The 13,780-nt window shown below is 41.9% G+C and overlaps 1 protein-coding gene across 11 annotated transcripts in view; it reads left to right on the forward strand.

Annotated features, from left to right (window-relative positions):
• The window catches only part of SVOPL (SVOP like), a 74,261-nt gene that overhangs the window by 21,075 nt on the left and 39,406 nt on the right, over positions 1-13,780 (forward strand). For 8 of the 11 annotated variants that reach the window (XM_059933273.1, XM_059933278.1, XM_059933268.1 and 5 more), the window contains 3 exons: positions 4,466-4,690; positions 5,631-5,759; positions 12,880-12,953. In XM_059933273.1, coding sequence (XP_059789256.1) covers positions 4,466-4,690; positions 5,631-5,759; positions 12,880-12,953 — 428 coding nt within the window. The remainder of the gene's footprint in view (positions 1-4,465; positions 4,691-5,630; positions 5,760-12,879; positions 12,954-13,780) is intronic. The other 3 variants (XM_059933274.1, XM_059933271.1, XM_059933279.1) reach the window with 1 other exon arrangement.

A 13,780-nucleotide genomic window follows, 5' to 3' on the forward strand; every position in this document is an offset into this window, starting at 1 on the left:
GCTTGACGCCAGAAGTCCAATTCCAAGGTTTTCTGAGCCAGGATGTGTATCACCCAGCAGCAGCGTTTAGAACACAGTAACCCCTTCCTCAGGAAGCATTCTGCTGGCTGGTTTCACTAGAAGGACAGAAGCTCAGGAATGCATCTGGGATGAACATTCTCTCCCCACTGGGTCTTCAGTGGAGGGCTACAGCTACCACCCCTTTCAGAGTCTCCCTTGTGGATACTCGGGTCTGCAATTCCATAACTGGCTCATGCCTGTGGGAACTTCTGTAATTATCTCCTCCCAGCTGAGCCATTTATCCAGGTGAGAAGCTGGGGGATGCTCCCACACCCTCCTCAGACCCCTGCTGGCTACTGACTAGAGGTTTTGCATCCAGAAGCTATGTCAATCTAGGTGCCCTTGTACCATCTTTGATGTCATCGTTATCCAAAAGCCCTGACTTTCAGAGCCCAGGAAAGTGATGGCCCGTCCCACTGAAGCATTATATATTTGGCAATAAATAAAGCAGTAGGAGAACATTTTAAATTTTATGTTTAATTTTTCTGACACTAAATTTACGCAACAAAAAAAATTAGAAAGACCCTAATAAATACTGAATGCTAACTCTTTACATTCTTCCCAGCTTTCTACTTCTGATCTTTGTTAAGATGAACACCCATACTTTCAATAGTTAGGGGTTAGATTTTACACTTAATGTTATTTAATGGGCATAATCCTGTTCAAGCTCATCTGTGAACATTGTCTCTTCCACCTGCTACTCATTCTTTGTCATGCTTCCTGGTTATGCCTTCTCCTTGCTGGTCTTATTTTTCCAGGTCTCCTGGGGTCATCTACTGATAATTGAGGAGTCCAGTGGTTTTAGCTATCTATGTACCTATTACTTCCCCCAAATTTATCTACAACCAAGAACATCTCCTTGGGCTTCCCTGGTGGCGCAGTGGTTGAGAATCTGCCTGCCAATGCAGGGGACACGGGTTCCAGCCCTGGTCTGGGAAGATCCCACATGCCGCGGAGCAACTAAGCCCGTGCGCCACAACTACTGAGCCTGCGCGTCTGGAGCCTGTGCTCCGCAACAAGAGAGGCCGTGATAGTGAGAGGCCCGCGCACCGCGATGAAGAGTGGCCCCCGTTTGCCACAACTACAGGAAGCCCTCGCACAGAAACGAAGACCCAACACAGCCAAAAAATAAATAAATAAATAAATAATTTAAAAAAAAAAAAAAAAAAAAAAAAGAACATCTCCTTGAACTTCAGACCCAGGTGGCCAGTTACCTGATAGCCACTTGAATAACCTGCAGGCTCCTCAAATACAACATTCATAGACCTGATCTCTTCATCTTCGTCTGGAGCCTCTTCTGTCCATGTTTCCACTGTCAGTTAATAGCAAGCTCTGTCCCCTCAGTTTTCTGAGCCACATATTCAAGAGCTGTCCTGGACCCCTCCCTTTCCGTCATCACCACTCAATCAATCACCAAGCCCCACTGACTCACCCCCTATTAGTGGACCTACAACTGCAGTGTCCATCAGCAAATCCTGCTGCCTTTACCTCCAAAATGTGTGCCAAATCCATCAGATAAAAAAAATTTTTTTTTTTTGCCATTTCACTACTAAAATCCTTTTCAACGCCACATCACCTCTTACCTGATCTACTGCAATGGCTTATTACTGGCCTTCTTACAGGTTGCCTCTTCAGAAAGATAATCCCTGATCATTAAAAGTCACTCTCCATCACATTACTTTTTTTTTTTCATAGGCTTATCGCTTTCTGAAATATTCTTTTTTTTTTAATAATAGAATTCTTTGGTGATGAAATAGTCACCCCTTAATTAGCCCCCCAAAAGGTCTTTTTTTTTTAAACATCTTTTTTGGAGTATAATTGCTTTACAATGGTGTGTTAGTTTCTACTTTATAACAAAGTGAATCAGTTATACATATACATATCTCCTCCCTCTTGCGTCTCCCTCCCACCCTCCCTATCCCACCCCTCTAGGTGGTCACAAAGCACCGAGCTGATCTCCCTGTGCTATGTGGCTGCTTCCCACTAGCTATCTATTTTACATTTGGTAGTGTATATATGTCCATGCCACTCTCTCACTTTGTCACAGCTTACCCTTCCCCCTCCCCATATCCTCAAGTCCATTCTCTAGTAAGTCTGTGTCTTTATTCCCATCTTGCCCCTAGGTTCTTCATGACTTTTTTTTTTTTCTCTTAGATTCCATATATACGTGTTAGCATACAGTATTTGTTTTTCTCTTTCTGACTTACTTCACTCTGTATGACAGACTCTAGGTCCATCCACCTCACTACAAATAACTCAATTTTGTTTCTTTTTATGGCTGAGTAATATTCCATTGTATATATGTGCCACATCTTCTTTATCCATTCATCTGTCGATGGACACTTAGGTTGCTTCCATGTCCTGGCTATTGTAAATAGAGCTGCAATGAACATTTTGGTACATGACTCTTTTTGAATTATGGTTTTCTCAGGGTATATGCCCAGTAGTGGGATTGCTGGGTCATATGGTAGTTCTATTTTTAGTTTTGTAAGAAACCTCCATACTGTTCTCCATAATGGCTGTATCAATTTACATTCCCACCAACAGTGCAAGAGTGTTCCCTTTTCTCCACACCCTCTCCAGCATTTATTGTTTGTAGATTTTTTGATGATGGCCATTCTGACCGGTGTGAGATGATATCTCATTGTAGTTTTTTTTTTTTTTTTAATTAATTAATTTATTTTTGGCTGCGTTGGGTCTCGTTTCTGTGCGAGGGCTTTCTCTAGTTGTGGCAAGCAGGGGCCACTCTTCATCGCGATGCACGGGCCTCTCACTGTCGCGGCCTCTCTTGTTGTGGAGCACAGGCTCCAGACGCGCAGGCTCAGTAATCGTGGCTCACGGGCCCAGTTGCTAAGCGGCATGTGGGATCTTCCCAGACCAGGGCTCGAACCCGTGTGCCCTGCATTGGCAGGCAGATTCTCAACCACTGCGCCACCAGGGAAGCCCCTCATTGTAGTTTTGATTTGCATTTCTCTAATGATTAATGACGTTGAGCATTCTTTCATGTGTTTGTTGGCCATCTGTATATCTTCTTTAGAGAAATGTCTATTTAGGTCTTCTGCCCATTTTTGGATTGGGTTGTTTGTTTTTTTGATATTGAGCTGCATGAGCTGCTTGTAAATTTTGGAGATTAATCCTTTGTCAGTTGCTTCATTTGCAAATATTTTCTCCCATTCTGAGGGTTGTCTTTTCATCTTGTTTATGGTTTCCTTTGCTGTGCAAAAGCTTTTAAGTTTCATTAGGTCCCATTTGTTTATTTTTGTTTTTATTTCCATTTCTCTAGGAGCTGGGTTAAAAAGGATCTTGCTGTGATTTACGTCATAGAGTGTTCTGCCTATGTTTTCCTCTAAGAGTTTGATAGTGTCTGGCCTTACATTTAGGTCTTTAATCCATTTTGAGTTTATTTTTGTGTATGGTGTTAAGGGAGTGTTCTAATTTCATTCTTTTACATGTAGCTGTCCAGTTTTCCCAGCACCACTTATTGAAGAGGCTGTCTTTTCTCCACTGTATATTCTTGCCTCTTTTATCAAAGATAAGGTCAAAGGGTCTTTTTAAATATTATCTTCTCTCCATCCCTGTGAGGTGGAATGGAGTTATCATCTACTTCTCATCTTCTGATGGGAAAATAATGCTCAGAATAACACTCAGAATTGTTCTAGTTCCAAACTCATGAGGCCTGGTCATAGGTGGCTCTCATGTTATTTGTTGATATAAAATGATCTCAAGATAAATTTTTCAGTCCAAAAAAGCAGTGTTGAGAAATATTTTTACTATGTTACCATTTGTGAACAAAGAACAAATATCCTTATTAGCTTGTGTATGTTTCGAAAAGCTTTGGAAGGATGTAAGAAACTGGTGATATTGGTTTCTTCGGAGAAGAGGAACTGGACGGCAGGAAACTAGGAGTAGAGAAGGGTCTGTTCACAGTGCTCTCCTTTGTACCTTGAGTTACGAACCAGGGAATGTATTATTTATTCAAGAGAAAAAAGTCAATGTCTTGGGTCCCAGATTTTTAAAACTTTGGTGACGTTGCTGACCCTGTCTTGCTGAGTCTTCCACTTATGGACAAGCAAACAGAGTCGTGGAGAAGTGAAGTAACTTCCCCAGTTCATCTGGGTCCTGGAGGCGGTGCTGCTCCTCAACCAAAGCCTCTCTCCCATCTCACCTTCTTTCGTTCTTTCTTTCTTTTCTTTTTCTTTTTGGCTATGCAGCTTGTGGGATCTTAGTTCCCCACCAGGGATTGAACCTGCACCCTTGGCAGTGAGAGCGAGGAGTCCTAACCACTGGACTGCCAGGGAACTTCTCCCATCTCACCCACTTGCAATTACAATGCAGAACAGGGTGGCTCCTGGGGGTGTGTGTGGAGCACCAACAGAAGGACTTTACCCTTCCCTCTCTCCGCCAGGTTTTCTGGCTCGCGGGCTCCCTGCTCGTCATCGGCCTGGCTTCCGTGGTCATCCCCACCATCGGGTGGCGCTGGCTCATCCGCATCACCTCCATCCCTGGCGTCGTCCTCACCGTGGCCTTCATGGTAACCAAGCTCATGGGCTCCCTCTTGGCCTCCCCTCCAGCTGGCCCAGTGGCCTTGTTGCCCCACAGATATCTCTCTCATGTCCACCTCTCTCCTTATGTAAGTATCTGTCTCAGTCGGCGCACGTGGAAAGGGTGTTTTGGCAGAGTTAATGCACAAGCCCAGTCACGAAGGTGTGAATGCAGAATATGTCTGGGGGAGAGCAGGCAGGCTGGAATGGCTGGAGTGTGGGGTGCTGGTGGGAGGCCGGCTGGAAAGACAGGCCTGTGTGCAGATTACAAGGGGCCTTGAGGACCGGGGGCACTGGGGGTGTGGAAGGGGTTATGTACTGGGAAGCTGGTGCATGGCTGTGCGGAGGCTGTAGGAGGGAAGACAGAAAAGGTCAGAGAAGCAGTTAGAAATGATCAGATTAATCCCAGTGGGTGATGAGGACGACCTGAACCGCCCCCTGGCTGGGGAACGATGAAGAGGATGCTGCCGGGGAAGAACCCGCTGGCCTTCACTATGTGGAGGTACCAATGTCCCGGCATCAGCGGAGCGCTGTGCTGTTTTCTGAGTGTGGTGTCCAAAATATGCCGTAATCAGTGGGTTATAGGCCTCTACAATCAGGCTGGTTCCTCCACTCGTGGGTGCTGGAGGCCCTGCCATGGTCACCCTTTAGGTTCTTGCACTGTGGGAGGTCCTGGGATTCCTGGGGGAGTGGCCGGGTGATGGAGGAGTGGAGAGGCGCCAGGGACCCCGGGCAGCGGCTGTTTACACATTGGATGTAAGAATTTCATTGCGTTAAGTAGGTTGGGTCAAACTGATGTGAAGCTCAGTATCAGTCCACTGTCGTCCGAGATGGGACAACGATAGGAGAAGGCGAGTTTTTGCTCCGCTAGGATTGCAAGAGTACACCTGCTCTATTTGTGCTGTAAAGCTTGCTACATCCTTTCCCATCTCGGGGAACTGGGACAGTGTAGTGTATGGAACCGTGATAGTGGTACCTCTGGGGTCCACAGCAGTTGCAACTCTGGTGTTCTTTGTCATCTGTGCCCAGTTTATTCCTGAATCTGCTCGGTTCAATGTCTCTACCGGGAACACTCAGGCTGCCCTGGTTACACTGGAGCGCATCGCCAAGATGAACCGCTCAGTCTTGCTGGAGGGGAAGCTGGTGGAGCCCATCCTGGTGAGTTCTTCTCCCCCAACCAGGGGTCGCCAGAAATCCCCTTAGTGGTGGAAGACTAGAGGGAAGGGCAACTGACCCCTCCAATGCAGAAGAGAGCAGAGGGAAATGATACTAAATCCAGCTCCACCGTGAGCTAGGTAGCGCTGTTACCTACTACCACTTTTTAAAAAAAAATTTATCGAAGTACAGTTGATTTACAATGTTGTGTTTAATTTGTGCTGTTCAGCAAAGTGACTCAGTTATACATATATATATATTCTTTTTCATAATTCTTTTCCATTATCATTTATCACAGGATATTGAATATAGTTCCATGTGCTATGCAGAAGGACCTTGTCGTTTATCCATCCTATAGATAATAGTTTGCATCTGCTAATCCCACACTCCAATCCATCCCTTCCCCTGCCCCGCCCCCCATGCTTGGCAACCACAAGTCTGTTCTCTATATTTGTGAGTTTGTTTTTTTTCATAGATAAGTTCATTTGTGTCATATTTTAGATTCCACATATAAATGATATCATATGATATATGTCTTTCTCTGTCTGACTTACCTCACTTAGTATGATAAGCTCTAGGCCCATCCATGTTGCTGCAAATGGCATTATTTCATTCTTTTTAATGGCTGAGTAGTAATCCATTGTATATATGTACCACATCTTCTTTATCCATTCATCTGTTGATGGACATTTCGGTTGTTTCCATGTCTTGGCAATTGTGAATAGTGCTGCAATGAACACTGGGGTGCATGTATCTTTTTGAATTATAGTTTTGTCTGGGTATATGCCCAGGAGTGGGATTGTTGGATTATATGGCAACCCTATTTTTAGTTTTTTGAGGAACCTCCATACTATTCTCCGTAGTGGCTGCATCAATTTACATTCCCATCAACAGTATAAGAGGGTTCCCTTTCTCCACACCCTCTCCAGCATTTATTATTTGTAGACTTTTTAATGATGGCCATTCTGACTGCCTACCATCACTTTTCTCATCAATGAAATGGAAATAATAACACCTTGCAGAGCTAGTCACATGATTTAGCCCCACTGTTTATAGGGGAGATATTGTTTTATAATTTTATTTTCCTTGTATTGGCCTTGTCTTATTGATATCAAACGTATAAACCTTATTAAATGATTTTTTAAAAATAAAATTTGGCATTTAAATTCTATTGGATCCAGGACTGTCAAGGTCAATCTGCAATAATTTCTCACACCAGCCCAGACCACGCACTTCACCCATCTGCAGGCAGGTCAGTCACAGGCTCCTGGAAGAGCTTTCCAGCACTGTCCTGCCATCTCCAAGACAGTTTATGTGAGATAGGAATTAACCTCTTCAAATGTTTAGTAAAACTTATCTGTAAAGTAGTTTATCCCTAATATTTATTTTAAGGTGAGTGGTAAGAGAATAATTGGGGAGTATCAGAAAGAGGAGTTTTAAAACTATCATTCAGTTTGTGTAAATGTTAATGCCTACTTAGTTTAATACTCTTGATTGAGTCAATTTTGGTAATATGTATTTTAGAAAATTGCCCAGTTCATCTGGGCTTTCCAATTTATTGGTATAAAATTATTCCCAGTGTTCCCTTTTGTTTCAAATATCTACTGTGTATGTCTTCTTTTTCACTTTTAGTATTGTTTATTTGTGCCTTCTTTTTTCTGTGGTCCTCTTACTAGAGGTTTGTCTGTTTTATTAAACTTCAAAGAATGAGGGCTTTTTTGTTTTTGTTGTTTTTCTCTTTATTGGTTTTTTTGGTGGTCTCATTAATTTCTACTCCTTATTTTGTTTACTTCTTTGGCTTTTTATGTTCTTCTAACTTCTTGAGTTCAGTATTTAGCTCATTTATTTTCAGTCTTTTTGATTTTTAATAAACCATTTAGTTGCATGCAGCAAGTTTTGTTACAGAGTAATGTTATTTGTTTTTCTATTTTGTAACTGCTATGAGTTTCTCTTTAACCAATGACTTATTTGTTAATGATTTTTTAAATTCTTTGTTTCTAATTTAATTGCATTTTGACCAGAGCATGTTATCAATTATTTAGAATTTATTGAGACTTCTTTTGTTCTCTACATAGTGACTTTTTATTAATATTCCATGTGTGCTTAAGAACATGTGTTCTCATTGAGCATATATATTGTTATATTCAATATAATTGTGCCATGTAAATATCTGATACCTGTTCTAGATTTTGCCAGGTTCAGCTAACAGTTTTTCAATAAGACGATGGTTTTGTTAGTTTCTCCTTATAGGCCTGACAGTTTACTCCATACAGTTTGAGGCTATCTTGCTGCATCCTAGCATAAGATTGATTTATTCAGTGTGTGGATTGATCTGACTACCTGAAATATTTCTTTATAATGCTTTGGGCCTTAAATTTTATTTTCTTTCATACTAATATGTCAGAACTAGTTTGGGTTAATGTTTTCCTGGTGTACCTTTTTCTAGCTCTTCATTTTAGCTTGTTTATGTTGCTTTGCTTTAAACATATTTCTTATAAATAAATAGCTGATCTTGTTTTTCATTCAATCTGATAGTCTGTATCTTTTAATAATGAGTTTGATCCGTTTGTATCTATTGTGATTACTGACATACTTGCACTTACCTCTGTCGTTCATTTTCTATTTCTTCTTAACTGTGTCTTTCCTTTTCTGCTTTCTTTCTCCTTTCTCCTTCTATTAGATTGATTCAGTTTGCTCCACTCGCCAACCCCTACCCCCATATTTCCTTCTACTGGCTTGGAATTTATGCATTCTATTTCTTTTATTACAGCCCTTAAATAGTGAAAATGTGCACCTACAATAGCTAATGTCGTTTGGTATCTTTATCTGCCTTCTGAACAATACAAGAACCTTAAACATGTTCATTCTGATTTGCCCATCTCATCTTCCAAATCATTTTTGCCTGGTATTTTAATTTCATATTGTTCATAAGTTGCCCTGAATTAGACGTTATTTTAAAGTCAGTATCTATTTAGATTTATTAACATTTTTATAACTTTTTTATTGATGTCAAACTTAATTTTTACAACTGCATTCTTGTATCCATCTCCTTTTTGTTGGGTTAATTTGGTTTCACATTTAATATGTAAATGTTGGATCTATGTCAGTTTAATTGGATATAAGAAGCATGGTACAGATCTAGCTTTGTCATATCCCAATAGCTAACCAGTTGCACTTATGTATTTTTATTGAATAATCCATCCCCTATATATTTGAATCTATTGTTGAATATTATGTTCTAATTGATAGGTTTGTAGATTCAAATATATATGAGATTTATTATATAATAAATAGAGCATTTTATATTTTTGGGAAAAGGATACAGGTTAATTGTTGGTCTAATATAGCACTCTTAATTATAGTATTTTATAATACAATTTTCATATTTAGTAAGGTACTTACCCCTTGTCAAAGTTCTTTTTCAGAATCTTCCAAGCTACTTTCTCAGTCCTAGTTTTCTAGAACAACTTTGAAGTGAAGTGGGAGTGAAGATCTCTTTTTGAGATCCTATTTTCATTTCCTTTGGATATTTACCCAGAGGTGGGATTGCTGGATCATACAGCAGTTCTATTTTTCATCTTCTGAGGAATAGCCCTACTGCTTTCCACAGTGGCTGCACCACTTTATGGCAGAGCCTCTTGTTGACTCAGCTCTTGCTCCATGCCTGAGCCGGGTCCAGAGCAGCAACAGCTGTCCCCACCCGCCTCCCCAAATCTGACTCTCTCAGGGATTGTGGGGCAACAGCAGGACAGGTGATGTCCAAATGTACAGTTCTTAAGTGTCCTACACACAAGTGAGAGGTAGGCTTTTCTGGGTGTTTCTGACTGGTTTCCCAGGACATCACTGATGACAAAAACACTGTAATCCCACTGCCACCTGGCCTGCTGCTGGACATGTTAAGTGTGAGATAGAATGTGCTCAATAATAATGCAAAAATGAGGATTAAATGTCCCAAACTTCCCCACACTCACAATTGTAGTTTGGTAAGGTATTCTCACTTTGCTTTGTGGAGTGTTTCCCCTAATTATTACACATGCCTCAAAACCTAATTGGGAAATAAGAAACTCAGACTTTTGGGAAGCTCCCTGGCGGTCCAGTGGTTAGGATTCTGTTCTTCCACTGCAGGGGGCACGGGTTCAATCCCTGACTGGGGAACTAAGATCCCGCGTGCTGTGTGGTGTGGCCAAAAAAAAAGAAAGAAACTCAAGCTTTCTTCCAAAGAATTAAGGATGATTCTGTTATTCTAATTTATTTTCTGGAGTTTGGAAATAAGCTCTTGTGGTTCAGAGGTCAGGACCCTACTAGTAGACAGTATCGGATAACTCCCACCTTCCTTCCAAGATACTGACAATTACATCTTATCATGCAAAGCATGGTGGGAAGACTAATTTGTTGCTAGGCAACGATTAAATGAAGGAAGTGATTGTGCTTTGAAGAGACTGGCACATAATCTTTAAGTGGCTATGAAATTTTGATTGTCAATATATAAAAAATAAAATTGGTTGCAGAGAGAGAAAAAAATCTTAGCAGAGACAATTAACTCAAAACCATGGACAGTTGAATGATCATGTGGGTCCAATTCCAACCATTTTTGATGCGTATTTTTTCCTCTGAACTCAGTAGTTGTTCCAAGACTGAAGAGCACCGAGGTTACTTCTCTCCTCTTTCCTTTTTTCCTCCTCCTTTTCCCTCCCTCTCCACCCTCCTTCTCCACCTCCTATCCCCCTTCCCTCATCCCCGTCCTCCCTCCCCCACCTTCCCTCTGCCACTGTGTATTAGTTCACTTGGGCTGCCATAACAAAATAGCACACACTGGGTGGCTTAAACAACAGAGATTAATTTTCTCACAATTCTGGAGGCTAGAAATCCCAGGTCAAGGTGTTGTAGAGCTGATTTCTTCTGAGGTCCCTTCCCTTGCCTTTTAGATGTCCATCTTCTCCCTGTGTCTTCACATCATCTTCCTTCTGTGTGTGTCTGTGTTTTAATCTCCTCTTTTCATAAGAACATCAGTCATAATTGGATTACAGTCCACCCTAATGACCTCATTTTAGCTCAGTTACCTCTCTCTTTTTTTTTTTGGCTGCACCATGCAGCTTGCAGGATCTTAATCTCCCCGACCAGGGATCCAGCCTGGGCCCTGGCAGTGAAAGCGCCAAGTCCTAACCACTGGACCACCAGGGAATTCCCCAGTGACCTCTTTAAAGACCCCATCTCCAAGTACAGCCCCACTCTGAGGGTTAGGACTTCAACGTATGAATTTGGAGCAACACAATTCTCATAAGAACCGCCCTCCCTCCTCCAGCCTCTCTGTATTCTCAGCCGTCCCTCAACATTCTCCTTCCTCCCTCTCACTGTACATCCTTCCCCTTTCTCCTCCTCCCTTCTTCCTCCCACTTTACTTCTCTTGACTTCAGCTTGCTGCCTCCATCCATCATGCCCATTAGATGATCTTGTTCTTCTCCTCAGTGGTCTATTGAGCAAGGCCCTGTGGATACAGAGCTATAAAAATAGACCCTGCCTTCAGGTCTCTTAAATCTGGTTAGAGAGATGAGACGCACGTAGGAAAGAATCAATAACAAAACAGAGCCCAGATGCTTAGAACCAGGTGAGTGGCCCAGGTAGCAGAGTGTGTAGGATCCGAGTGGAGAGATGACCGTAAGCCAGTGGGAGCCACCTTCAGAGAGAAGCGGGGCAGACACTGCACACTGAAAGGAGAGGCAGCCTCAGGGGAGGAAGAAGGCCACTGATGGCAGGAGGAACAGTGTGAGACCAAAGGTGGGAATGCGCAGTGAGTTTGGTCACATTGGTGGCCGTCAGAGTGCCATGCAGAGGAGGCTGGGCAAGATGCTGAGGGCAGTGGGGCCTCTGCAGCTTCACTCCCAAGACGCTGAGATGAAAGGCTTTGGGGGCGGAGGACGGGTCACACCATGCAGGAGGTGAATAAGTCCACCCATTTGGATTGCAGCCAAAGGTTCAGAACCAAATGACTTATTAGGATAAAATGTATATATTTTATAATGACATGACTCTCCAATGACACTTGGGGTGGTGAGGGGACCATAGTCACATCTAAACCCAGGGGACATGACAGAGAGGCAGATGGGCAGGACTTGGGACTGGTGCACGGGAAACTGGGAGTCCAGACTGGCTCTGCCTCCAAACAGCTGTGTGATCTTGGGAAGGTCACTTACCCACTCTGGGCCATATATTCTGGTTGGAAAATGGGAGGATAGGGCTAGATCAGAGGTTTTTCAAAGATGAGTAACCAGAGCCCCGATACGTAAAGCAGATGAAAGTGGAGTGTCAGTTGCTCAAGTCCTCCCACAATGAAATCCAGGAGCTGAGCCTGAAAGTTGGGGGCGGGGGGTGCGTGGGGCAAAAGACCTCTAAGTTCTCTGCAAGCTCTTTCAGTGACAATAAAATCCAGGACTCCCAGACCACACTTCTGGACTCCCTCGAGGGGGCCTGTAATCCCAGGTCAATTTGTGAGAAAAGAATAGTTGGTTTTCAACTGAGCACCTCCTCCACCCTCCAAGCATTCCTAGCTTTACATAAAAATCCATTACTGCCCTATCATAGATAACCCATCCTTATTTATTTTGATCCAAACATACTTAGTAGGCACTGACTATGGACAAAAACTTTTACAAATTACCCTAAACACACACAAAGAAATTGGGCACTGTATCCTCTTTTCAAATTTAGGCTGCTTGTTTTTTGCACAAGCCTCACATTCTTTTTTAATGTTAGGTTTTTTCATCTTAATGTTAAAAGGCTCTCCCATCAGTTTTATAGTTGCTTTTCATGTATACTCCTATTTTCCGTACTCCACCCCACCTCTCGCCAGCACTGGTGAGAAGAGGAAGAGTGAAAGGGTTAGAATCTTAAATTCAATGAGTTTTGGTACTTGACAATGATAATAAAAAGTATGCAAAGACTGATTGGCTGAGATGAATGTGTTAAAAACAGTATTTATGTGAGGGGTCTCTGGGGAGCTGAGTGGCTATCTTACCCTGCCACATTCCCATGTTGTTCTTATTTTCTGTGATCTAAAAGATTAGAGTCACCTTTGCCTGTCCTTAACCCACTAAATCTATTCTGTCTCCCCCTTTCACTACCCCAGGAAAAAAGAGGAAGATTTACAGACCTATTGGATGCTAAATATTTATGGACCACGTTACAGATCTGGGTCGTATGGTAAGAATGGTATTATTTCAAAGCTAGGTTTAAATAAACAAGCATTTCAGTGGGAGAAAGCCCACTGAAATAAATCCCTTCTGAGTGCTCTGGGGAGAAAACACAAGGCAGACACCAGCAATGCTTTATCTTTCTGCTAATACCACCAACCAAAAAATAGATATAAAATAACAATATAAAAAGAAAGAGAAAGAAAAAAAAATCCAAATCATCTACAAACAGTTTTTAAATTTTTCATCTGAGTGTATGAGCTCTGTACTAACTGTTTGCAGCCTGGTCTCTTCCCTCACCACATTCCAGGAACTGATCCTTTGAGGCCCCTGAGAATCAAATTCAAAGGAATAGACTTAGTGGTCCTCTCTGTGCAGCCATGACCTTGAGTAAGCAAAGATTTTCTAAACAGGACACAAAAAGTGCTAACTCTAAAGGAAAAGATTGATGAGTTTGCCTACATTAAATTAGGAACTCTGTGTCCTGAGAAATCATGAAGAGCCTGAAAGGTAAGCCACCAATTGAGAGAAGAAATTTCCAATATATATGTCCAACAAATTATATATACATGTTCTATATATTATTAATATATATTTCTATTATATAATTTTTGTTCAACAAGAAAAACATACACAACCCAGTAGAGAAATAGGCAAAAGACTTGAACAGGCACTTGACCAAAAATGTGTATCAAATAAACATATGAAAACATGTTCAACCTTAAAGTCACCAGGGAAATGCAAATTAAAACCAAATGAGAAAAAAGAAAAAAAAAACCAAATGAGACACCATTACAAATCCACCCAAATGGCTAAAATTAAAAAGACTGGGGACTT

Source organism: Balaenoptera ricei, chromosome 9 (assembly GCF_028023285.1).
Source record: "Balaenoptera ricei isolate mBalRic1 chromosome 9, mBalRic1.hap2, whole genome shotgun sequence".
Lineage (NCBI taxonomy): Eukaryota > Metazoa > Chordata > Mammalia > Artiodactyla > Balaenopteridae > Balaenoptera > Balaenoptera ricei.